Source organism: Gorilla gorilla, chromosome 8 (genome assembly GCF_029281585.2).
Source record: "Gorilla gorilla gorilla isolate KB3781 chromosome 8, NHGRI_mGorGor1-v2.1_pri, whole genome shotgun sequence".
NCBI lineage: Eukaryota > Metazoa > Chordata > Mammalia > Primates > Hominidae > Gorilla > Gorilla gorilla.
Window position 1 is genome coordinate 43,198,841 of NC_073232.2, and position 27,437 is coordinate 43,226,277.

The 27,437-nt window shown below is 39.4% G+C and overlaps 2 protein-coding genes across 3 annotated transcripts in view; both read left to right on the forward strand.

Annotated features, from left to right (window-relative positions):
* MICU1 (mitochondrial calcium uptake 1) overlaps positions 1 to 27,437 on the forward strand; it is a 260,294-nt gene that overhangs the window by 63,411 nt on the left and 169,446 nt on the right. For both annotated transcript variants that reach the window (XM_004049577.4, XM_019034765.2), the window contains exon 4: positions 12,887 to 13,049. In XM_004049577.4, coding sequence (XP_004049625.1) covers positions 12,887 to 13,049 — 163 coding nt within the window. The remainder of the gene's footprint in view (positions 1 to 12,886; positions 13,050 to 27,437) is intronic.
* On the forward strand, positions 324 to 1,895 carry LOC109028586 (nuclear pore complex-interacting protein family member B15-like). The gene is given in 3 exon segments (XM_055353506.2): positions 324 to 1,070; positions 1,072 to 1,739; positions 1,741 to 1,895. Coding segments are annotated over 3 exon segments (1,239 nt in total). The 5' UTR covers positions 324 to 560; the 3' UTR covers positions 1,802 to 1,895.

Genomic DNA, 27,437 nt, shown 5'->3' on the forward strand with positions numbered 1-27,437 from the left:
AAGCCAAAAGTACTCTTGGAATGTGAAGTTAAAGGAGGTAGTTAAAGGGATCTAGGACCAATAACCATGATTAGCATATTTTTTCTTAGTTCTTTCAGTTCAACTGCCTAAGGTGATTCTTTTTTTCTGGATCTTCCTGATGCTAAATGTTATCATATATGTTAAGTTGAGTCTTTGTGGTATTTCTGATATCAGGTTGTAGAGACAGAATAAAATCTCTTTGGAAACATAACTTCTAGAAGACCAAGTAACTTTGAGGACAGCACAAACTTCAAATGACTATCAAGATTTTATGTAATTGGGCCCCGCGTGGTGGCTCATGCCTATAATCCCAGCACTCTGGGAGGCGGAGGTGGGTGGATCACCTGAGGTCAGAAGTTCAAGACCAACCTGGCCAATGTGATGAAACCCTGTCTCTACTAAAAATACAAAAACTAGCCCTCCCCTCCCCCTCCCCAACTCAGATCCGGCCCCGGTCCCCGTCCCCTTCCCTCCCCCCTGCCCTAAGCCACCTCCACCTCTGTCCTGGCCGCCTCAGGGCGCCCTGAAAGGACCAGGACATGCGGGTGCGGTGGCTGCTCTTTTGGCTCCTCTTTTGGCTCCTGCTGGGATTTATCAGCCATCAGTCCATCTGTGTTATCAATATTCTGGCTGACCATCATCATCGTGGGACTGACTTTGGTGGAAGTCCTTGGTTACGTATCATTATTGTGTTTCTGAGAAGTTATAAAGTTGTCATTTCCCTCTGGACAAGTTACCTTTGGGTGTCTTTCCTGAAGACTATCTTCCAGTCTGAAAATGGACATGATGGATCCACAGATGTACAGCAGAGAGCCTGGAGGTCCAACCGCCGTAGACAGGAAGGAAATAAAATTGGCCTGAAAGATGTCTTTACTCTATGGAGACATGTGGAAACAAAAGTTAGAGCTAAAATCCGTAAGATGAAGGTGACAACAAAAATCAACCATCATGACAAAATCAATGGAAAGAGGAAGACCGCCAAAAAACAGAAAATGTTTCAACGTGCGCAAGAGTTGTGGCGGTGGGCAGAGGACTACCACAAATGCAAAGCTTTTTCAGATCCCCGCTTCTGCAAGAAAGCCTCTTTGCAGCTGGGTCAGAATGGCGGCAGTGGAGCATCGTCATTCTTCAGGATTGCCATACTGGCCCTACCTCACAGCTGAAACTTTAAAAAACAGGATGGGCCACCAGCCACCTCCTCCAACTCAACAACATTCTATAACTGATAACTCCCTGAGCCTCAAGACACCTGCCGAGTGTCTGCTGGTTCCCCTTCCACCCTCAGCGGATGATAATCTCAAGACACCTCCCGAGTGTCTTCTCATTCTCCTTCCACCCTCAGCGGATGATAATCTCAAGACACCTCCCGAGTGTCTTCTCATTCCCCTTCCACCCTCAGCGGATGATAATCTCAAGACACCTCCCGAGTGTCTTCTCATTCCCCTTCCACCCTCAGTGGATGATAATCTCAAGACACCTCCCTTAGCTACTCAGGAGGCTGAGGCAGAAAAATCACCCAAACCCAAGAGGCGGAGGGCGGCTGAGGTGGAACCATCACCCGAACCCAAGAGGCGGAGGGCGGCTGAAGTGGAACCATCACCCAAACCCAAGAGGCGGAGGGCGGCTGAGGTGGAACCATCACCCGAACCCAAGAGGCGGAGGTTGAGTAAGCTGAGAACAGGCCACTGCACTCAAGCCTGGGCAATAAGAATAAAACTGAGTAGAACAAAACAAAAAAATCAAAAAACAAAACAAAACCCACACTCCAAAAACAAACTAACAAAGAATAAATAAATAATATAAAAATAAAAAAATAAAAAAATAAAAAATAAAAATACAAAAACTAGCCTGGCATGGTGGCATGCACCTGTAGTCCCAGCTAGTCAGGAGGCTGAGTCAGGAGAATTGCTTGAACCCGGGAGGTGGAGATTGCAGTGAACTGAGATTGTGCCACTGCACTTCAGCCTGGGCGGCAAAGCAAGACTGAGTCTCAAAAAAAAAAAAAAAAAAAAAGATTTTATGTAGTTAACACAACCTGCTGTTATGTAGCTTTGCCTCAGCGAAGTTTCATTTCCACTACAGCAGTTCCTGTGATATCAGGTATTTGAGTTCAGCAAACATGAGTGATGAACAATGAAAAGGATGGATTTCTTAGACATTTTGCATGTCAAGGTTAAAATTCAGGGAGTTGCCTTCAATTGCTAAACTATAGCTAATAATGCAACAAGATAATTTGAGTTATTTCTGTGTTTTGTGTGTTTGTGGTTCGTGTTTGCAAGAAGAGTTCTTTGTAAAATCTGTGTCTTCTGTCTGGTTTCATATGTTAGATGAAGTTATTTTTTTATTTTTGGAGACAGAGTCTCCCTCTGTTGCCCAGGCTAGAGTGCAATGGCACGATCTTGGCTCACTGTAACCTCCGCCTCCTGGGTTCAAGCGATTCTCCTGCCTCAGCTTCCCAGTAGCTGGGATTACAGGCATGCACCACCATGCCCCACTAATTTTTGTATTTGTAGGAGAGATGGAGTTTCACCATGTTGGCTAGGCTGGCCTCGAACTCCTGACTTCAGGTGATCCGTCTGCCTCGGCCTGCCAAAGTGCTGGGTTTATAGGCATGAGCCACCATGCCCAGCCTAGATGAAATTATTAAATGTGTTTTCTCTATACCCAAATCCATTTCTGATAGAGGTGAATTGAACAAAAGTCATGCATCACAAGTCAATTATCAAGTGTCCTTGTTTTTCTGTCAGGATACATTTATTTATTGTTTTGCCCTGAGTGAATTCAAAGAAAGCACAACTTTACTCTGTGCCAGCAGTTTCATCTACAGGCCAGTCACACTTTCCATTTCGTAAAATACAGCTAAAATGTCCCAAATAAACATTTATTTTGAACCTACTTCCATTTTCTACTCCTGCCTTCTGCTCAGCAGATGAGCATGTCTCATACTTCATAGAAGCTATCTGTGTGATTTACTCAAATTCCAACCCTTATAGTTACAAAATCTATCTAATCTGTATTTGAAATAATTCTTATTTCTTTCACTGAAGTTTCAGAGGAAGAGCTATCTTTTCCCTGTTCAAGGATAATTGTTTTAATGTCTTTCTGTATCTCTAATAATCTATTTCAACACTTATTCTGTCTTCATTCTGTTTTTTTCAGTCATTCTTTGTATATTCATTCTTTTACATAATCTATATAGACATGTTAAGAATTTATCTATAATTTAAGAAATAATGAACCACATTTTTATGCCATAAGTTTTGTGTTTTGTTTGTTTGTTTGTTTTGAGATGGAGTCTTGGTCTGTCGCCCAGGCTGGAGTGTAGTGGTGTGATCTAGGCTCTCTGCAACGTCCGCCTCCCGGATTCAAACGATTCTCATGCCTCAGCCTCCTGAGTAGCTGGGATTTCAGATGCCTGCCACCATGTCTGGCTAACTTTTGCATTTTCAGTAGAAACGGGGTTTCACCATATTAACCAGGCTGGTCTCGAACTCCTGAGCTCAGGTGATCCGCCCACCTTGGCCTCCCAAAGTGTTGGGATTATAGGCATGAGCCACTGTGCCTGGCTTATGTCATAAGTTTATTTAAAACATATCTATTATCCTATGTAAATTCAAGGGTTTGATTTATTTTTCAGAGACTGCACCTCTTAAAATGCTCTTCATATCTGTTTCATAGATGAATTAAACATCCTTGTTTCTTAAACAGTTGGTGTCTTACTATAAAGAAATGTGCATAAAATCCAGATCCAAAGTGCAAAGTCATTATAATTAGTAACCACCACTTATTTTCTACTGAAAATAGCATGTTCTTCCCTTAGCCCTCTTTATAGTGCCTCATGCCTCCTGTGGACCACAGAGGTTGTGAACCTCTGGATGCCCTGTTCCAACATGATGCTATTGGAAGTTCAGTGAGAGGTGCATAGACTGAAGGCAGGAGAGATGGCAGCACCACACCAAGTCCTCCTTAAACTGCATTTTTTAATCCCCCTTTTCTTCTCCATTTTGATGACGTATTTTTCTCTTGCTACTTTCCCATTCATTTTTTTCCCTCTGGTCTCGTCCTGTGATGTCTACATCAGCAGTCTCCAACCTTTTTGGCACCAGGGACTGGTTTTGTGGAAGACAGTTTTCCTGCAGACCAGAGTGGGAGGGGATGGTTTGAGGAGAAACTGTTCCACCGCAGATCATCAGGCATTAGATTCTCATAACGCACACAACCTAAATCCCTTGCACGTGCAGTTCACAATCGGGTTCATGCTCCTATGAGAATCTAATATTGCCGCTGATCTGACAGGAGGCAGAGCTCAGTCAGTCATGTTCCACTGCTGCTTACCTCCTGCTATGCAGCCTGGTTCCTAACAGGCCCCGGACCAGTACCAGTCCACGGCCCGGGGCTGGGGACCCTTGCTCTACATGTTGTCCTTCACATTCTCACTTTTCTTTTTCCTTTAACTTTTTTCTTTTTAAAAATTTTACTTAAAAAAAAGTTTATTCATTGTAGAGGTCTCAATATGTTGCCCAGGATGGTTTCAAACTTGTGAGCTCAAGCAATCCTCCCACCTTGGCCTCCCAAAGTGCTAGGATTACAGGCATGAGCCACTGTGCCCAGCCCTCTCATTTTTCATTTATATTTTTGTTTTTTTATGTGCTCTTAATTTTTATGTAATATTTCAAATATTCAGAGAAAAAAGAATAATATGTTTTTATATTTTATAAAATTATATAGTCTATAGTTTATAAAATTATATAAATTTTATAATTTTATAAACACCCAACACTCAGTTTTGTCAAGTTTTAATATTGCATTTACTTCAGATTGTTTTTTAAAAAAGAAATGAGTATTAAAAATACATTGCTTTTATACTCCCCTTCAGTCCCTTTCCTCCCCCATCTTCCATCTTCTTCAGAGGTAAACTGGTATCCTAAATTTGCTTTTTTGTTTTTTATGGGTTTTTTCTTTGTTTTGGAGAGAGAGTCTCGCTCTGTCACATAGGCTGGAGTGCAGTGGTGCAATCATAGCTCACTGCAGCCTCGCACTCACAGATTTAAGCAATTCTGCTGTCTCAGCCTCTGGAATAGAGAGGACTACAGGTGTGTGCCACCATGCCCAGCTCATTTGAAAAAATAAAATTTGTAGAGTCAGAGTCTTGCTCTGTCACCCAGGCTGGAATGCAATGGCATGATGAAAGCTCACCGCAGTCTCGAACTTCTGGGCTCAGGTAGTTCTCCTGCCTCAGCCCTATTAGCCAGGGCTACAGGCATGCATCTCCATAAACAGCTAATTTTTTAAAAGATTTTTTATAGAATGTGGTCTTGCCCAGGCTAGTCTCAAACTCCTGGCTTCAAGAGATCTTCCTGCTGCTGCCCCTTTTTGTTTTAATTTGTTTGTTTTGCTTACTTTTTCCTATTTAGTGCTTGAGTGGCTGCTTTCTCTCACTTGCTAGGTTTTTTTTCAGAAGTAGGCCTTATATTCATAGCTCTGTGCTTCATTGTATTGAAGATCCAGTCACTGAACCCAACAACAGTTTGGCAAAGGTTCTGGGGCAAAGCTGCGGAAAATGCTCTAAATGAGCATTTTCTCTAGGTAGCAGCTTACTAAAACTTTACCCTCCTTTCATGGTCAAGAGAAGCCCTGCCGTAGCTTCTTCTGGTTTTATTCAATGAATTTAGCTCTGGTTCATGCCTCCTTTTCTGCACACTTACTGCCCTTCATATCCCATATACTATGAGCCCCTAATTGCTTTGCCTGTTTTCGGACTGAAGCCCAGGAGCCTACAACTTCATTTCTTCCTACCACAGTATGTTTCTATGCAGTCTCTGATCCACAGAGATGGTGTCTTGTTTTTTGAACTGGTTATGCCTTTTAAATTTTTCTCAGCTTTAGGTTTATCAATGATTTCTGTATTTTTAGAGCACAGGCTCAAAAACCAGAAAATTCTAAGTTTATTGAAATCCCACTGTCGTTTCTGTACTTTTCAGATATAAAATTGCTCTTTGAATTGTGAGATCCGTTTACAGAAAGCGTTGCTGCTTTTTAGGCTCTTGCTCAGTAAAGATCTGGTTTGTTATTTTTATATTTCTGATAGCTTTGCCTGCATTGTTGTTTCTGAGCTATTTGTTTGATTGAGACTATGTTTAGTAGCATCTTCATTTTAAAAAGCCAAATTATTTAGTTCAATTTGTTGTAATTTTAAATTGATTGATAGGAAAACACGAATATTAAAAGATGTAAAATGTGCTATATATGCCAAACAAGATGCTAAAGAAAGTAGTCTGCTGCTGGACACTCGACTCAGTTTACTTATTTACAAACAACAGAATGAATAGAAAAATGGAAGGAAACTATTGAGCATTTTCTGTGTGCCATAGTATATATTTATATGCGTGCATCTATATATGTATGTATATATATATTTGTGTGAGTGTGTATGTAGACATTCACTTATATACATATATAGTTTATTGTGTGAAGGAGTTTAGTAGCTTGCCTAAAATCATACAACTAGTTACTCATAGAGGCAGGAATAAAATTTAAGTCTGTCTGACGTCAAAACTCTTGCTCCTTATACTGCATTCTTTTAACATTATGTCTTCTGGTCACAAGACTTTTTTCACGGTTTAACCTTGGTCAGTTATTGTTGTGTCATTTCAGTGATCTTAAGATTTCTAAATGTGATCTTGATCTTGAGCCTTGATTTTTCACTGTATCCACTGTGGTGGAGATTGCTAGTTGTCCAGTGAATGGGAGTAATTTGAACCATGTCTAGGCCTGGCTCCTGAGTGATTTGAGCCACTTCTAGGCCTGGCTCCTAAAGCCCCCACAGGGTTTTTCAATGCGCTTTCCCCTTTTCCTGAGAGCTGGAATGGTGATGAACTGAACTGACCTTGGAAGCCATATATGTTGGCTGCCTTGAACTTGAGTACATGAAGGAACTTATCAATTCCTGCCAACTAGGAAGGTGCACTGTGGGTTGTATCTTAGTGAGAAAGACAATTTCATTTTATTGGAGATAGTGTATTTTGAGGTGTATTTGTAATAGCATTTTAACCTACCCTAACTAATATGGTTGTTTTAAAAGAAAGGCCAAGAATCAAGGCCATAGAGATTTTTCTTTTTCTTTTTTTTTGGGATGAAGTCTTGCTCTGTCACCCAGGCTAGAGTGCAGTGGCGTGATCTCTGCTCACTGTATCCTCCACCTCCTGGGTTCAAGTGATTCTCCCTGCCTCAGCCACCCAAGTAGCTGGAATTACAGACACCCGCCACTACGCCTGGCTAATTTTTGTATTTTTAGTAGAGACTGGGTTTCACCATGTTGGCCAGGCTGGTCTCGAACTCCTGACCTCAGGTGATCCACCTACCTTGCCTCCCAAAGTGCTGGGATTACAGGTAAGAGCCACCACACCTGGCCAGATTTTTTCAACATGGGCAAAATATGTTGGAGAAGAAATTTTTACAGACATGCTTTTACCATCAATAAGATACAACAAATGAAAAAATATATTATTTAGTAATTTGGGGACTTATTTTGACCAACAGTTAAGAATGTTACTATGGGGCTGGATGCGGTGGCTCACACGTGTAATCCCAGCACTATGGGAGGCCGAGGTGGGTGGATCACCTGAGCTCAGGAGTTTGAGACCAGCCTGACCAACCTGTGAAATCCCATCTCTACTAAAAATACAAAATTAGCTGGGCATGGTAGCACATGCCTGTAATCCTAGCTACTTGGGTGGCTGAGGCATGAGAATCACTTGAACCTGGGAGGGGGAGGTTGCAGTGAGCTGAGATCGTGCCATTATACTGCAGCCTGGGCAACAAGAGTGAAACTCTGTCTCAAAAGAAAAAAAAGAATGTTAATATTGGAATTTATGTATATTATTACTATTACTGCCAAAAATTAATTTACTTTATGAGACTAGTGTCATAGAACTTGGAATTGCATAGAACCTTAAGAGATCATCCTATGACAGATGCTCATTATTATGGATGGCCAAAAATTGACTAGCAAAAGGAGAGGGAGTCTCGAAAATGGAGGACAACTGTTAGGTTACAGATTAGGTTAGGTCACCTCTTGAGAGAGAGTGTGCCGGCCACATGATACATTTACAAAACCTTCTGCCTGCTACTTTTTCCAGGTGTGGCCTCAGTCTGTATCCCATGCCTATGCATTATTTCTGACATCAGGGTCCACAGGGATTTACTGTCACTTGCATTTTCTTGGGCTCAAGACATTGTATCCATGGTTTTCCTTGGGCATTCTATCAAAATTAAGCCATAAAACTGGTATCAGGACCAAGGGAAAATATGTCCCTTTTAACAATAGAAAGAGCCCATTCTTCCCCTATCCTCTCTTATTTAATTTGTAACCCAACTGAAACAGACAATTAAATATAGGCCTTTGAAACAGAGGCCTGTGGTGGTGATATGGACTACCATGCAAGTAGAGGCATCAGTTGCTCATCTCATCTAATCTTCCATCCGTGGTCAAAAGATAGGTAATCCTTTGCAGGAATGTGGTTGGTGATGGGAGCAGTGTTACTCCTCTTGGACCATCTATTGACTGTGTGTGGTGTCATTCAAAGAGCAAGCCCAGGAGTAGTTTTAAAGCATTGTTTGAGTGAGTGAGGTACTCATCACAGTCAGTACTACCAACTTGGGTAGACTCATTCTTTTTATATTCTTTTCCCCTTGCTTCTGCCGTTAAAAATGGAGGAGTGGTGACATTCACCACTGTCCATATCACTTAAAGTTGTCAAATCACAGAAAAAATTAACATTTTTCTTCCTTAAGTTTTTTTTTTTTATAGTTATAACAATGTACTTTTCCTTTCTAAAACTCAAGTCTCAAGCTGGGGCTTACTTTTTATTGGTTGGTCTGCTTTTTTGTTTTGTTTGGTGAAGTTAAGTAACAGTAAACTAAAAGATGATAGCATTTTGTAAACACAAGATTTTAAAATGATCCTCATAGCCCCTCTTTCTTAGGGGAAATAATTATGATAATGATCTTCATGTTCTTCTTCATCTTCCCTTTGCTGGGGAATTTTTTGCTTCATTTTGAAATACTCTTACTATTCAGAGTTCTTCCTCACGAGTCTAGTTTTATTGTTCAGCGTCACATAGAATGTCTGTTTTTTGTTTGTTTGTTTGTTTTGGGTTTTTTTGTATGTTTTGTTTTGTTTTGAGATAGAGTCTCTCTCTATCACCCAGGCTGGAGTGCAGTGGCACGAACTTGGCTCACTGCAACCTCTGCCTCCCAGGTTCAAGAGATTCTCCTGCCTCAGCCTCCCCAGTAGCTGGGATTACAGGTGTGTACCACCACAACTACCTAATTTTTGTATTTTTAGTAGACATGGGGTTTCACCATGTTGGCCAGGCTGGTCTCGAACTCCTGACCTCAAGTGATCCACCCGCCTTGGCTTCCCAAAGTGCTGGGATTACAGGCATGAGCCATGGCGCCTGGCCAATGTCTGTATTTGAAAAAAATAATTGTTTTACTGTTGTTTTATACAGATATAGGAAACCTAAAATGATTTTTGTAGTAACCATTTCTTTTTGTTCTTCATTGTTTTTTACTCCAATGTTTATTCCTAGACATATAGTTTAATTTTGCTTATTTTGTTTGGTGATACATCTTTAAAGCCTCTTAATCTACAAGTGACAGAATGCAGGCCATTTAGCCCATAAAGTTTCCTAGAGCCTGGGTTTTACTGATACTTATTCTCAGTGCAATTCAGCATGTTTCTCTTTTCTCTATATTACCTAAATATTGGCATCTGGATTCTGAGGCTCGATCAGACTCAGGTTTGATCCCTGCAGCAAGATTAGTGGTGGTATTATGTTATTTTATCATAAGACACCTAATGTCTAGTTGCTTTTCTTTTGCAGTATTAACAGCTATTGATGTTCATTGCCTATATCTGTTAATTCATTGAAGTTGCAAAATGATATTCTAATTGTATCAAATCTTTTTCATTTATTAATTGGAATATTTTATAAACAGACACTGTCCCTCATCTGCTATTTGGTTATAAATTCTCTTTGGCTACTCCTTGATGCAGTTCATATAGGAAAAATAATGCCCAAATTTTGATCCAATTAAGTCTAGCAGTGTTATTGAAGACAGATGTCTTAATAATGCTCAAGAAAGTCTTATAAGGTATATGACTGAATGAACCATCATAATTCTCTTAGTATATCTTTTCTCAGGCTAAACATCCCAAAATCCTTCAACAGATTTCTATTTATCTCTGCTTCCAAGCCTTTGTTATCTTGGATGCTATATTCTGAGCTCTTTACATGATTGTTTGTTGTTCCTTTTAACCAGGCTAAGGTACAATGCTAAGTGGAAAAAAAGCAAAATATATACCATATAATAGGTCTATACTAAATTCTACCAATGTGGGAGTACACTAAGTCTGTTACTTTCTTTGACCTATTATTTCAAAAACGAATCTGATTTTGTCTTAAATTCTTGATTTTTAAGTTCTTATTTTTCTACCTTTATGTATATGATTGACTTAACTTTTTTATTCACAAAGTCACAAAGTCCTCATTGCTAGTAACTGCTGCTCATATACCCCAAACATTCCAAATGGTTTCTTTTTTGTTGTTGTTGTTCAGAGGAAGAATAAAAATACAGATGGCCTAAAGAAAGGTATTTCTGGCTAGGCGCAGTGGCTCACGCCTGTAATCCCAGCACTTTGGGAGGCCGAGGCAGGTGGATCATGAGGTCTGGAGATCAAGACCATCCTGGCTAACACGGTGAAACCCCGCCTCTACTAAAAATACAAAAAATTAGCCGGGCGTGGTGGCGGGCACCTGTAGTCCCAGCTACTAGGGAGGCTGAGGCAGGAGAATGGCGTGAACCCGGGAGGTAGAGCTTGCAGTGAGCCAAGATTGTGCCACTGCACTCCAGCCTGGGCAACAGAGCGAGACTCTGTCTCAAAAAAAAAAAAAAAAAAAAAGAAGAAAGGTATTTCTTCTGTAGCCATTATTTCCCAGCAGACAGTTGTTGTGTAATATAAAATGCCTTCAAAACTTGTAGCTATGTCTCAAGGCTGCTGAGAGGTTGCAAAACTCTTTACTGTGTTTGCCACATGCTCAATCTTTTGATAAAATCTCCTGTGAAATCTATTCAGATTGTATTACAAGTTAGCATTGAAAAAATTCCTGTCATATGTGGTCACAAATTTGCGGTCTTTTCTCAGTTGCTAAAAGCACATGTGGTAGTGGAATTAAGAGCCTTGTTAAACAGCTGCTGCCAGTGACTTCAAAGTGACATCTAGCCAGGACTGACAGTTATAGTAATTTCTATGTTAATGTGGCAAATTTAAAATATCAATAAAGGCTGGGCGTGATGGCTCACGCCTGTAATCCCAGCACTTTGGGAGGCCCAGGCAGGTGGATCACTTGAGGTCAGGCGTTCGAGACCAGCCTGGCTAACATGGTGAAACCATCTCTAGTAAAAATACAAAACATTAGCTGGGCGTGATGGCCGGCACCTGTAATCCAAGCTACTTGGGAGGCTGAGGCAGGAGAATTGATTGAACCCGGAGGCGAAGGTTGCAGTGAGCCGAGATCACAGCATTGCATTCCAGCCTGGGCAACAAGAACAAAACTCCATCTCAAAAAAATAAATAAATAAATTAAATAAAATAAAACATCAATAAAGTTTTTCTTAATATTGGTAAATTGCTTTATGGACATGGAACTGATGAGATTATAGGTTTTATTGCCTTGACACATTTTCTAGCCAGTTATTTATAAGATATTATTTATTGTTGACTATTTCAACTGTAAAATTCAGGTATGAGATAAATTTTTTTCACTAAAATATTATGTGGCTGGTGTAGTATTTTGTATGTTCCATGTACAGAATGGGGGCTTGTATACCAGATAAGGGAATGAACTTACATATTAACTAGACAGCCTTTTAGTTAAATATATGCCATACTTGATTTTGTTGCTATTCCAACACTTGCTTGTGTGATTCCCAACTTTGCTGCTTTCTAAATATGCCATATGTAAAGGATCTCTGGTAGTTTGTTTAATTTTATAATCAAAAATCTTTTGCTTCAGACCTGTTAATAATTAAGTTTCCATGGTACGTAATTTTATTTTTCTATGCCATCATTGAATGTACTTTGTCTTTGAAGACCTACTAGCTTTTGAAACCTATGAAATCTAAAGTCTGTTTTGTTTTAGGAATTAGGAAATTACATAGAAGTAGAAACTGTAAAATCAATCCCTTTATAAAAACTTGGTATTTAGGCCAGGTGCAATGGCTACTTCCTGTAATCCCAGCACTTTTGGAGGCCATGGTGGAAGGATCACTTGAGCCCAGGAGTTTGAGGCCAGCCTGGACAATGTGGCGAGACCCTCTCACTACAAAAATAAAGATAATTTTTAAAAAAGAGAATGTTAAAAAAATTCTTCTGGGAAGGATTGTAAAAAATAGAAAAAAAGACTTGGTATTTAAGAAGCTATAGGTTGGCATATATATGGCATTGTACCCTATTACTGAAATCTTCTGAAATTTCTTATGACATTTAAAAATTTTGCTAGCCTTCAGTGATTTAAAACATTAGAAAATTCTTCAAAAAAAGTTTTAAACAAAAGTTACATGAGCATTGCCTCAACTGGAATATGAATGGTATATTGCAAGAAATAAAAAATTCCAAGAATATTAAATATTTTTGGTATTCATTTGTAATATTAAAAAACTAAGTATAGAAAAAAATGATAGAATTTCTTCCCAAAATAGGATGGAAAATATATGAGAATTGATGAGCAGTGATGATAAGAATATATGAGCATATGAGCATTGCTTAATATAGTAACACTTTCTAAATTTCTAACTTTAGGTGATGGAATATGAGAATAGGATTCGAGCCTACTCCACGCCAGACAAAATCTTCCGATATTTTGCCACCTTGAAAGTCATCAGTGAGCCTGGTGAAGCAGAAGTGTTTATGACGCCAGAAGATTTTGTGCGATCCATAACACCCAATGAAAAACAACCAGAACGTAAGTTGCTAAAGTGAAATATAAGACTGTGATATTTATTTTGTTATAGGCTACTTTGTCTCTTTCTACATAGTACTGAAATCTTACAGGTCCTTGTAATAATGATATGAACAGTGTGTCTATTGAATATCAGGCGTTGTGCTAGGCTTTAGGAGTACAAAAGAGAAGCTTGCAGTCTAATGTGGCAATCTGCAACCAGGGTAAGAGGTTGAGGAGATTGTCCCCCGCTGGTTGAGATTCACTACCTGTAATTAGAATGTTCTCGAAGGCAATACATTACACATATAATTGCTATCAAATCACTCTTTAGTGAGGAAAACTAGAAAACTTATAAAGTATGAAATTAACACACTTTTAAACAATCAATGGGATCAAATATATAATCACAAAGGAAATTAGAAAATGCTTTAAGTTGAATGAAAAAGAATACAGAACCTCCCAAAACTTATGCAGTACCACAAAAGCAGTGCTCAGAGGTAAATTTATAGTTATAAACACCTATGTTTAAAAAGAAGAATGATCTAATCAATATTCTAACTTTCACACACATAAAACAAAGTTATATATTGATTGGTTATGAAAATGTTGTGACCATAGTCTCAAAGGAGCTTAACCCTGAATTTCCCCAAGAGCAATAGGTTGATATTCACTAATTCATTGTCCACAGTGACTGTATAGAACATAACCACAAATAGCAAGAATTGATTGTACCGTCATGGGCCACTTAATGATGAGGATATGTTCTGAGTAATGTGTCCTTAGGTGATTTCATTATTGTGCAAACATCATGGAGTACTTAATGCAAATCTAGATGGTATAACCTACTACACATCTAGACTATATAGTATAGCCTATTGTTCCTAGACTATAAACCTGTATGGCATGTTACTGTACTGAATACAGTAGGCAATTGTAACACAATGGTAAGTAATTGTATATCCAAACATATCTAAACATAGAAAAGATATAGTAAAAATATGGTATAAAAGATGGAAAATAGTGCACCTGTAGATTTTATAAACGTTGTATACTTAGACTACACTAAATTTATTTTAAAAATAAAATAGTTGTACTATGATGTTATTATTGGTACAAAGTCACTAGGCAATAGGAATTTTTAGCTCAATTATAATCTTATGGGACCGCCACTGTATATTCAGTCCTTTGTTGACCAAAACATCATTAAGCAGCACATGACTGTATATGGTATAGGAGTAGGATATAAAGAAACTAATTCTCTTTTTCTTTTTTTTTTTGAGATGGAATTTCACTCTTGTCACCCAGGCTGGAATACAATGGTGCAATCTCAGCTCACTGCAATCTCCACCTCCTGGGTTCAAGCGATTCTCCAGCCTTGCCTCTTGAGTAGCTGGGATTACAGGCATGTGCCACCATGCCCAGCTAATTTTGTATTTTTTAGTAGAGATGGGGTCTGGCCATGTTGGCCAGGCTGATCTCAAACCCCTGACCTCAGGTAATCCACCTGACTCAGCCTCCCAAAGTGATGAGATTATAGGCGTGACCCACTGCACCCAGCTAAGAAACCAATTCTTTAGAGAGTATATAGGAAGACATTCTAAATGGAGTGCTATTTGAGTTGGGTTTTGAAAAATGAATAATAGCTCATTATATAGAGGAGAAAGAAAAGGCATCATTCAAAGTGAGTAAATTGTGTGGTCAAAAATACAAACAGATGGGCCAGGCGCTGTGGCTCATGCCTGTAATCCCAACACTTTGGGAAGCTGATGCAGACAGATTATTTGAGCTCAGGAGTTGAGGACCAGCCTGGGCAACATGGCAAAACCCCATCTCTACGAAAAATAAAAAAATTAGCCAGGCACGGTGGTGCGTGCCTGTAGTCCCAGCTACTTGGGAGGCAGAGGTGGGAGGATGGCTTGAGCCTGGGAGGTGGATGTTACAGTGTGCCGAGATGACACCACTGCACCCCAGCCTGGGCAATAGAGCCAGACCCTGTCTCAAAAAAAAAAACAAAACAAAACAAAAAAAAAACAGACACATGAAACAACAAAGTGAGCTTAGGGAACCAAAAATATTTATGTCATTTTCTAACCAGAAATTTCGTAATATTTTGCCCACATTATTAAATTCACATATCTCTAGGTCAAATAAAAACTATATAGAACCATCACCCCTCCAAAATGTATGAAATTTGCTATTTAAAATTTTTGGTTGTTGGCCAGGTGCAGTAGCTCATGTCTGTAATCCCAGCACTTTGGGAAGCTGAGGCAGGCAGATCTCTTGAGGTTAGGCGTTAGAGACCAGCCTGGCCAACATGGCAAAACCCTGTCTCTAATAAAAATACAAAAATTAGCTGGGTGTGGTGGTGCACACCTGTAATCCCAGCTACTCGGGAGGCTGAGGCAGGAGAATCACTTGAACCCAGGAGGCAGAGGTTGCAGTGAGCCAAGATTGTGCCACTGCACTCTAGCCTGGGTGACAGAGTGAGACTCTGTCTCAGAAAGGGAGAGAGAGAGGTAAAAATACAATTTTTGGTTGTGGAAATTTTCAAACATGAAAAGTAGAAAATATAATCAACCCATATGTTTATATCACTTAGCTTCAACAATTATAACAATGGCCAATCTTGTTTCATCTATAACCTCTCTTACTTCCTTTCCTCACCCCAGATTGTTTTAAAGCCAATTCAAGACATGTAGTGCAACCTGTAAATACTTTTGCATGTGTCTCTAAAATATAAGAACTTTAAAAACAATAATACTTTTTAAATATTGCAATTAAAAACAGCAGTTATTCCTTAATAGCAAATATCCAGGCACTGTTCAAATTTTTCTATCTAAAAAATAACTGTTACAGTTGGTTTGTTTAAATCAACCTCTATACTGCATTTGATTGATATATCTCTTCAGTCTTTACCGTTTTTTTCGCTTTCATTTTTTTTATTGCCATTTATGTGAGACATATTTTATGCCTTGTCTCACATTTCTCAGCCCACCTTTTTGCTCAGGTTGCTGCTGCAGCAGTTAGTTGTACAGTGTTGCAGCCTGACAGGATGAAACCTCAGCTATGTTGTGTATCTGTTGTTTTCTCCTATAGGGCATCTCTGCTGCTATAGCATGGGACACCTGTAGGAGCACACTCAACCATGTTGGCACATGCACACATTTGGAGATACAAAGGCATTAACACTTACTACTGAGAATTGGTGGATACCCTCTTTTCCATTGTCTTGGATATCAATTCTGATATACAGACCAAATGGTTTCTCAGATGGGCCAAGGGGAGTTGAGCTCTGGTTGTCTAGAGTGGTAGTCAACTTAATAACATACCCTTGAATTGGCTTTTTCTGCTAACCTGTTTCACTTTTCTTAGTCCTTCCACACTGATACCTTGCTTTTAAGGAAACCAAACTAGACACCATTTATTTGTGGAAGAATGTAGGTCATTTGCATTATAGAATTTCCCACATTCTGGATTTTACTGATTGCATCCATAAGGTGTTGTTTAACATGTTTCTCTATCCTTTGTGCTTCACCCATATATAAAATACATAGAAAGTGACTTAAAAATGAATATACCAAAGTATTAACTCTGTGAATGTTGAAATTATCGGAAATCATTTTATTCTTCTTTGTACGTTTCTTTATTTTCTAATAGACTTTATATATATATATATACGTATGTGTATATATTCATTCAGCATGTATTGATTGATAGTGATGAGTTAGAGAACATTCTAGATGCAAGAAATACAGTAATTAATAAAATGGACAAAAAGTCCTGCCCTCTTAAATAATCTTTTGTAATTAGAAAGAAATGAAAGGTATATAAAACTTCTCATTAATTGCATTGAGCTTTTAATTTAGAGCATTGGCTGGGTACTGTGGCTCAAGCCTGCAATCCTAGCACTTTGGGAGGCTATGGCAGGAGGATCGCTTGAGGCCAGGAGTTCAAAACCAGCTTGAGTAACTAGCGAGACCCTGTCTCTATAAAACTAAAAGTAAAAAAATTAGCAGAGGCCGGGCGTGGTGGCTCACACCTGTAATCCCAGCACTTTGGGAGGCCGACGGTGACAGATCACGAGGTCAGGAGATCGAGACCATCCTGGCTAACATGGTGAAACCTCATCTCTACTAAAAATACAAAAAAATTAGCTGGGCATGGTGGCGAGCGCCTGTAGTCCCAGCTACTCGGGAGGCTGAGGCAGGAGACTGGCGTGAACCCAGGAGGTGGAGCTTGCAGTGAGCCGAGATTGCGCCACTGCACTCCAGCCTGGGCGACAGAGCGAGACTCCGTCTCAAAAAAAAAAAAAAAAAAAAAAAAATTAGACGAGCGTGGTGGCTTGTGCCTATAGTCTCAGCTACTTGGGAGGCTGAGGTGGAGGGATCACTTGAACCCAGGAGTTTGAGGTTACAGTGGGCTGTGGTCATGCCACTGTACTCCAGCCTGGGCAACAGTATGAGAGCCTGTCTCAATAATAGTAATAATAATAAATTTAGATCCCTTTAAATTAGCTTCAGCACCTTGTTTTGTGATATTGAAGGAAGAAAGTAAAGAAAGCTTGCATGTAGATAAAATCTTATTTGCGTTAAGAGAAAAACTTTAGATAAATTTAACTGAGTTTAATTGAGCAAAGAGTAATTGGCAAATTAGGCAGTCCCCAAATCAGAATAGGTTCAGAGAGGCTCCAGTGTAGCCACATGGTGGAAGATTTATGGACAGAAAAAGGAAAGTGATGGACAGAAAATGGAAGTAAGATACAGAAGCGGCCAGATTTGTTACAGCTTGGAGTGTCCCTTATTTGAACATGGTTTGAATAATTGGCTACAACTTGATGATTGGCACAAGAGTATGTTACACATACGCAGTTAGGTTACAGTTCACTATGTACAGAGGAAGCTTTAGGCTGAACTTAAAATATATAAGGAGGCAGCTTTAGTCTAAACTTAATTTAACAATTCCCCTCTTTTGGTCATCTCAATGGAGAGATTGACCGAAACTTTAGTCATTGATGTCACTCTGTCATCATTTGCTCAGACAAAGGAAAAAATGGTATAAGTGAAGCTCATTTAAGACAAGAAAAGTGCACCAGCATTCTGGGAGGCCTAGGCGGGTGATTGAATGGACCCCTCCCCTTAGCCAAAGGGATTCCAAAGATGCATGAGAAACTGGTTCAGGCCATGGTGGGAAGGGGGTTTGGACATGCCTCATTATACTCTTTGTTGGAACTCAGGCTTAACTAACTAGCACTAACATTAAAACAGATATTTAAGACTGACAAAACAGACTGTAGCAAGAAGATACCACATTCCAGCCTGACTAGTATAGCATCACATGACAGAGAGCAGGCCCTGAAAGAAATCAAAGTATTTTACTGCAAAATATGTTTCTTTGACACATTTTGAAATGGCCCTGCAAACCTGTCTCTTCTGGGGGAAATTTACATTCTGTAGAGAATCCCCTTCCCTTCTTCTGGTCTTTGTCTGATCCTGAGGAGATAGCTGAGAGTCTAACACCTTTTAAAGGCTTGAGTAGGAAATTATTTGCCATCTTTTGTCCCTAAGGGCAGCCACCTATGAGACTTTATTTACATAATAAGAACCTTGGTTCTCCCCAACCCCTATCTTAACCCACTCCTTTCTATTGACTCCAGATCTTACATAATAATTTAACTCTTTCAACCAATTGCTAGTCAGAAAATCTTTGAATCTGCCTGTAAGCCCTTTCCCTGCTTCAGATTGTCCTGCCTTTCTGGACCAAACCAGTGTATACCTTACATGTGTTAACTGATGTCTTATATCTTCCTAAAATATGTAAAACCAAGTTGTAACCAAACCACCTTTGGTATATATTCTCTGGACCTCCTGAGGCCGTGTCACTGGTTATGGTCTTCACATTTGGCTCAGAATAATCTCTTCAAATATTTTATGGAGTTTGTTTTTTTCATCAACAGTAATCATGAGGAAAGTCTGATATATTGAAATGAGATTCAGTGGGAAATTTGGCTTCGTTTTCATTTGCTCATGAACAGGAATTTCCAGAAATGTTGATGCAGCAGAAGTAAAAGATATATTATTCCTATATGGGTTGAGATAAGGAAAAAAGTGAGGCTGTAGATTTTTTGTAGTTTGAATTTCTATCAGAAATGGCTGGACTCCAGCCAGTAGCTCATATTTCAACTTTATTTTGTTGTATTTTTCACACATACTGTATCCCAGGATACCCAACAGATCTAAATTTGTGAGTTTTACTTTTAGAACAGTTCAAAAATAATCATGAAGCACAGACTACATGAAGCCCTAAAATTAAGCAGTTTTAAAATGAATAGGGAGCAGATGAACTTTAGAGTGCAAGATGAATAAGAATTCTTCTGTACCGAATGTCAAGAAAGTTTGGAGTAATCATACTTGAGTAGGACAGACATTAAAAGGAAAAAAATATTCTGTACGATTTGAATATGTCCCATCTCCCTCTCTGTGAAGTCTGAATGTCATTGCCCTCCCTAGGTATAATGAGATAGATAGTTGCTTCAGGCTCTGGGCTTTGAGTGGTGCTTGCTATTGTAGTAACCAGCTCTGCATAGCTGGCCAATTATTTGAGGAAACAGTGGCATGGGGAGAATTTTTAAAGTTCTATATAGAAAAACATGAGCTTTCTTTAGAGCAAAGCATAGCCTATTGCGAAGAGGATCTCTATTTTCTTTCCACCATATCCAACTGGCTGACCTTATTATCTTGATGTGATTTCATCTTCATTGGAGATGAAAAGAGTGTAAAAGAGGGAAACACAGATCATATTGTGATTTACTTCTCCTGGACTCCATATTATCTCTAGGATGAACCCTTGTAGCAGGACAGGCCTCAGACAAAACCCCTCAGACACCGGGTTAAAGAAGGAAGAGCTTTATTCGGCCGGGAGCTTCGGCAAGACTCACGTCTCCAAAAACCAAGCTCCCTGAGTGAGCAATTCCTGTCCCTTTTAAGGGCTTACAACTCTAAGGGGGTCTGTGTGAGAGGGTCATGATCAATTGAGCAAGCAGCGGGTACGTGACTGGGGGCTGCATGCACCAGTAATCAGAACAGAACAGAACAGGACAGGGATTTTCACAGTGCTTTTCCATACAATGCCTGGAATCTATAGATAACATAACCGGTTAGGTCAGGGGTTGATCTTTAACTACCAGGCCCAGGGCACAGCGCCGAGCTGTCTGCCTGTGGATTTCATTTCTGCCTTCTAGTTTTTACTTCTTCTTTCTTTGGAGGCAGAAATTAGGCATAAGACAATATGAGGGGTGGTCAGCATAAGACAATATGAGGAGTGGTCTCCTCCCTTACCCTAAGTATCCTTTTTTTTTTTTTTTTTTTTTTGAGGCAGTCTCGCTGTGTCACCCAGGCTGGAGTGCACTGGTGCGATCTCAGCTCACTGCAAGCTCAGCCTCCCGGGTTCATACCATTCTCTTGCCTCAGCCTCCAGCTGGGACTACAGGCGCCTGCCACCATGCCCAGCCAATTTTTTGTATTTTTGGTAGAGATGGGGTTTCACCGTGTTAGCCAGGATGGTCTCGATCTCCTGACCTCGTGATCTGCCCACTTCACCCTCCCAAAGGACTGGGATTATAGGCGTGAGCCACCACGTTCGGCCCTAAGTATCCTTAATAATAATCTTACATACAGTACTTTATTGATTGATGGATTGATTGATTGATTGAGATGTTGTCTCGCTATGTTGCCCAGGCTGATCTGGAACTCCTGGGCTCACGTGATCCTCTTTCTGGGCCTCCCAAAGTGCCAGGATTATAGGTGTGAGCCTATAGGCCCTATAGCCTATTATAGGTGTGAGCCATGCCTGGCCCCTTAGAGCACTTTTAATTTGGTTAATAATTTTTCACATGGTTATATACATGGAATATATTTTAAAAACATTTTTGCACTAATGTTTTTTTCCAAACAAGATAAGTTCCTTCAGTAAAGGTCCTCGTGTTCTACCGATAGCAACAAGAGGCAGAAAAATTCTAGGCAGACGGGGCAGGTCCCTGACAAAACCCCACCTTCAAGCCAAAAAGCCTGAAACCTGCAGCCCAAAGTGAGAACTTCTATTCCAGTGGCCTGCTCAAATGTTGCCTTTCCTAAACTACCCATGGCCCACCCCCGTCCTGTGCCTATAAAGACCCCAGACTCAGTCAGAGAAGCGGCTGAACATTGGAGAGAAGTGACTTGACTTCAAGGGAGAGCTTGATGGCTTGACTTTTTGGTGAAGAGTCCAGCCAGAGACAGCTGGACTTGAGAGGAAGATTACCTGCCCATCCCATCCCTTTTCCAGCTCCCCTTCCTGCTGAGAGCCACTTTCATCGTTCAGTAAAATCCTCTGCATTCACCATCTTTCAATTTGTTCGTGCGACCTCAATTTTCCTGGACACCAGACAGGAGCTTGGGAGCCAACAAATGCAGATACCAAAAAAAGGCTGTCACACTGGCCCTTTGCCCTTGCTGGCGGAGGGCAGCTGTCCCACATGATGAGGCAGAGGGCCCACTGAGCTGTTAACACTTAAGCCATCTATGGATGGCAGAGTTAAAGGAGCACTGTAACCACCCTCTGGGGCTTCAGGAATCGCAGGCACCGCCATCCAGATGCTGCGTGGCCCGTACGGCGTTTGCTCCTGCTGGCATCCAAAAGCAGTTGGCTGGTTCCTGCACTTGCTTGTTCTGGTTCCTGCACTTGTTTGCTTGCACACTCCCTCCCGCAACAGGTAGACAGGGGCAAGCTAAGCAAACAAGGCACCCCTGTCGTGAGTCCTGTGAAAGAGTCAAGATAATATCCTGCTCACTCCTTTTGTTTTTAATCCTCTGTAGTGCTGCTTAGTACAGAGCAGGGATTGACCATCTACAGCCAACTGCCTATTTCCATATGGCCCATGAGCAGAGAATGGTTTTTACATTTTTTAAATGGGTGAAAAAAAATCACAAGAAGCAGCTTTGTGAAACTTGAAAGTGACATGAAATTAAAATTTCAGTGTCCATAAAAAGAGTTATCTGCAATCCCATTTCACTCCCATTCTTATTAGAGATAACCACTGTTATTAATTTGGTGTTTATCATTTTTGTTGAAGACTATAACATCATGTATATTCATTGTCCTTCCCTAGGGGATGATTATATTTATTACTGCAGCATGATTACTACATTTCCCTTAATTTGTATAAGTTTTATAAGTTTCCCTTACTTTTATGTAAAGAACAGGTAGCTGTTCTTTTATTTTCACTGCTATAAGTTGTGGATATTATTTGTATAAATTTATACAAATATGCCAGTATATGATTTATTAGTCAGTTATTGCTATGTAACAACCAACCAGAAAATGTCAGTGGCATAACAAACATTTATTTAGCTCATGCTTCTCTGTAATTGCCTGACAAGTTCTTGTTGCCCACTGCACAGATAGAGCTGATTAACTGATACAGTTGTATTGCAGTAAAGAGAGTTTAATTAATGCAAGGCCAGCCAAGTAGAAGGACAGGAGTTTATTATTCATCAAGTCAGCCTCCCTAAGGACTGAGAGGCTAGGGTTTTTATGGATAGTTTGGTGGGCAGGGGACTAGGGAATGGGTGCTGCAGATTGTTTGAGGATGAAATCACAGGGGTGTGGAAAACAGTCCTCATGCACTGAGGCTGCCTCTATGTTTGGGCCACAGGACAGGTTCAGTCATGAGTCATGGGTCTGGGTGGGGTCATTCAGTTGCCAGAATGCAAAAGTCTGAAAAATATCTCAAAAGATCAATCTTAGATTCTACAATAGTGATGCTATTTATAGAAGCAGTTGGGGAAGTCACAAGTCTTGTGACCTCTGGGCACATGCCACCTGAGTTGTAAGGGATTAGAGAAACTATGCCTGCATTTTAATGGCATTCAGGCCTCTTCCATAATCCTAATCTTGTGGCCTTTTACTAGTTTTACAAAGGTTGCTTTGGTCCCTGAGCAAGGAGTTTTAGGGAGGGACTATTAGCATTCTTGCTTTCAAGTTAAACTATAATCTAAATTCCTCCAATTCCCGGGCTTTTGCCCGGGAATGAGTAAGGACAGCTAGCCTATGAGACTAGAAGCAAGATGGAGTCAGCCATGCTAGACTTCTCTTTCTGTCATAATCTTTGCAAAGGCACTTTCATATGCAGATCCCATGAAGTGCTCTCTGCTGCTCTCAGCTGAGCTCTGTAGATAGGCTAGAGGTTGTCTAATTAAGCTAGGATAGCTCTGAAAGTTTGTCAGCAGATTTGTCAGCCTGTTTTATGTGTTTATAACTTTTTAGACCACTGGCCCATCCAGGATATATTTTTCTTATAGATGGCCAAGATATAAGAAAGAAAGCCAATCTCAGAAGTCCATTTTAAGGATGCTTATGTCCCATCTGCTAATATCCCTTTGGCTAAAACAAGTTACACAACAAAGCCCAGTGGCTTTTCCATAGAGGTCAATGGGAAGGAAGTAAATATTTGAGATCAGTAATCTAATCTACCATGCCAGTTTTTTGTTTTGTTTTGTTTTAGAGACAGGGTCTTGCTCTGTTGCCCAGGCTAGAATGCAGTGGCATGTTCATAGTTCATGTAACCTTGAACTCCTGGGCTCAAGTTATCCCCCACTTTCACTTCCTGAGTAGCTAGGACTACAGGTGTGTACCATCACACCAAGCTAATTAAATTTTTTTTTGTAGAGACAAGTGTCTCACTGTGTTGCCCAGGTTGCTCTCAAACTCTTGGCCTCAAGTGATCTTCCCACCTCAGACTTCCAAAGTGCTGGGATTATAAGTGTAAGATACCACATCTGGCTCCATGCCAGTTTTTTTTTTTTTTTAAATCATTACAAACCATACTGCAGTGAATGTTCTCCTATATGTGCCCTGGTGCATATTTGCAGTAAGTTATTTTCTTTCTCTTTTCTTTTTTTTTTTTTTTTGAGATGGAGTTTCACTCTGGTTGCCCAGGCTGGAGTGCAGTGGCACAATCTCGGCTCACTGCAACCTCCATCTCCTGGGTTCAAGTGATTCCCCTGCCTCAGCCTCCCAAGTAGCTGGGATTACAGGCATGTGCCACCATGCCTAGCTAATTTTGTATTTTTGGTAGAGACGGGGTTTCACCCTGTTGGTCAGGTTGGTCTTGAACTCCTGCCCTCAGGTGATTCACCTGTCTCGGCCTCCCAAAGTGCTGGGATTACAGGCATGAGCCACCACGCCCAGCCAAGAAGTTATTTTCAGCATATACCTGAAATTGGACTTGCTAGCCCATAGAGTACATTCCTCTTCACATTTGCTAGACATTGCCAAATTGATTTCCAGAGTTCATACAATAATTTATCTTCTCTCCAAGAATATATGAGTTTCTTCCTCTGCATTCCTGCCAACACTTGGTATTATCAGATTTAAATTTTAACAAACTTATGAAAGTAAGTTATTGTCTCTTTGTGCTTTTTCTACTCTCTATCTGCTTGATCTTTATTATTTCCTTCCTCCTACTAATATTTAGTTGAGTTTGTTCTTGTTTTTCTAGTTCCCTAAGATGCAATATTAGGTTGTTTATTTGAGGGCTTTCTTCTTTTTCAGTGTAGTGTTAATTGTTATCAACTTCCCTCTTAGAATTGTTTTTGGTATATTCCATAGCAAAAACATGTTGCGTTTCCATTTTTGTTTGTCTCAAGAAATGTTTAAAATTTTCTTTTTAATTTCTTCATTGACCCATTATTGAGGAGCATATTGCTTGATTTCCACATCTTTGTAAAGTTTCCAAAGTTCCTCCTGTTATTTATTTCTAGTTATATATCATTGTGGTCAGAAAAGATACTCGATACAGTTTCAGTCTTAAATTTGTTAAGACTTGTTTTGTGGCCTAACATATGATCTGTCCTGGAGAAGTGTTCATGTACAGGTGAGAAGAATGTGTATTCTGTAGCAGTTGGATGGAATATTCTGTAAATCTGTCTTAAGTCCGTTTGGTCCAGAGTACAGTTTAAATCTGATGTTTCTTTATTGATTTTCTATCTAGATGATCTGCCCATTACTGAAAGTGGGATGTTGAAGCCCCCTAATATTATTGTATTGCAATCTCTCTCTCTGTTTAGATCTATTAATATTTGCTTTATATTTAGGTACACTGAGATTGGGTTCATATATATTTACAATTGTCATATCTTCTTAATGAATTGACTCCTTTATTACTAAATAATACCTTCTTTGTCTCTTTTTACAGTTTTTGACTTATACTCTATTTTATCTAGGTATAGCTACTCCTGCTCTCTTTTGGTTTCTATTTCCAAATATCTTTTTCCCTTTACTTACTTTCAGTCTGTTTGTGTCCTTACTGGTGAAATGAGTCTCTTATAGGCATCATATAGTTGGGTCTTTTTAAAAAAAGTTTATTCAGCCATTCTATGTTTTTTAATTGGAGAATTTAGACCATTTATAGTCACTGTTATTATTGATATGTAAGGACTTTATTATAGCCATTTTGTTCCTCATTTTCTGGTTGTTTTGTAACCCCTCTCTTCCTTTTTTTCCTTTGTTACTGTCTTCTTTGTCTTCCTTTATGGTTATTTTCTCTGGTAGTATATTTTAATTCCTTGCCTTTTATTTTTAGAGTATCTATTACAGGATTTTTCTTTGTGGCTACCGTGAGGCTTACAAAAAACATAATTATAACAGATTATTTCAAGCTGATAACAGCTTAACTTTGATCACAGACACACAAAAACTCTACACTTTAAAGTGTTTTAAAGATTTTTCTGGTTTTATTTTGCATTTCACTAATGACAAGTGAGGCTTATCATCTCTGCATGTTATTGACTACTTACATTGCCTTTTCTATGAATTGCCTGTTTATAGTCTCTGGTCATTTTTCCATTTGATTATCCTTTTTAGTAAAAGTAGTTTATATATTCTCACTGAAATCTGTTATATACATTGCAGATCTCCTGTCCTAGTCTGGGGCCTGTCTTTTTATTTTGTTTGTGGTGATTTTTAATGCACAGAAGTTGTCAATATTGATATTTTCAAATGTTTCAGTCTTCTCCTTGATAGTTTGTACTGTTATTTTTAACTGATAATCTGATGATTGTAATACTGTGGGCATAGTGAGGTAAGGGCCTGAACTAGTGACAACTGAAAGAAAAGGACTGAATAATTATGCAAGAAAATAAGTGTAACTGAGTACTAATTTCTCCACCCTCAAAACTCCCACAGCACCCTTTTATTGAACTAATTGTGTGCTCCCTTGTAATGTTAATTATTATTCTAATTTGTAGATCTTGAAATGACATATTTGATTCAGTTGCCTTTGTGTCTTTTGACAAAATGAGTTTGACAAAGTCAGTTGCCATTGTCTTTAAACAAGTCTTCTAAATGTTCACTCTGAGGCTTAAACTGAGACTATTCTTAACAGTATGTGTGTACTTTTACACATATTCTACTTTTACATATACTCTACTTTTACACACATATTTATAGTATTTTGGGTGTGGACTCAAGAAAAGAGGCAACTGCCATAATTAGAAGATTATTAGAGTTAAAATTTAAAAAACAGTCATTTAACCTTCTGAGCCTTGGCTTTCTTATCAATAAAAAGGCAAAGGTAGTGTTTATATCACACTATGAGCATTAAATTAAATGACTGAAAGTTCTTTGAATAAAAGTTTAAAAACCATAGGAAACATCTCAGTGAAAACAACATAGCTATAGTCTGGTGTTTCTAAGCTGGGACCAAAAGGTTTGGGTAGCAAACTGAAAGGGAAATGTCATATGGAAGTCACCTAAGTATTATTTTTAAACTACACATGCTATTTCTTCTCCTTTCATTCTCCATGCTCTCCCTGCCCCCAGTAATTGGGCCTATTAGATTTTCTAGAGGAGTAGTTAGGGACAATAGCTTGAATTACTTCATCCATCCACATTCCCCACACTCCACTTCCAACCATTTTAAGAACTGATCTAATCCAACCATCTCCTTCATTTGGCAGGTAAATAAATCAAAACATAACAAGGTGAAATAATCATTTCTTTCAACTTGAAATAATGAAAGTCTCGGCCTACTTCATGTCAGTATTTGCTTATAAAATGACAATAATTCTCAGTGAGTGCCAGGCTGTCCTCCCATGCCCCTTCCCCGTCACCATTTTTTTAATTATAATGAAGAGCATAAAATATAAAACATAAATGTGTTCCATCTTCTCCATCTTCACAGTTCATGTCACAGAAGTAACCACCTTTAAAATTTTAAGTTACATTTTGAGTTATTCTGGGTATTGCCCTGATAACCTAAAACCTGTGCTGTCTAATACAGTAGCCAGTAGCCATATTTGGCTACTGAGCACTTGAAATGTGGCAAGTCTGAGTTGAGATGTATTATAATTACAAGATACACCCCGATTTTGAAAA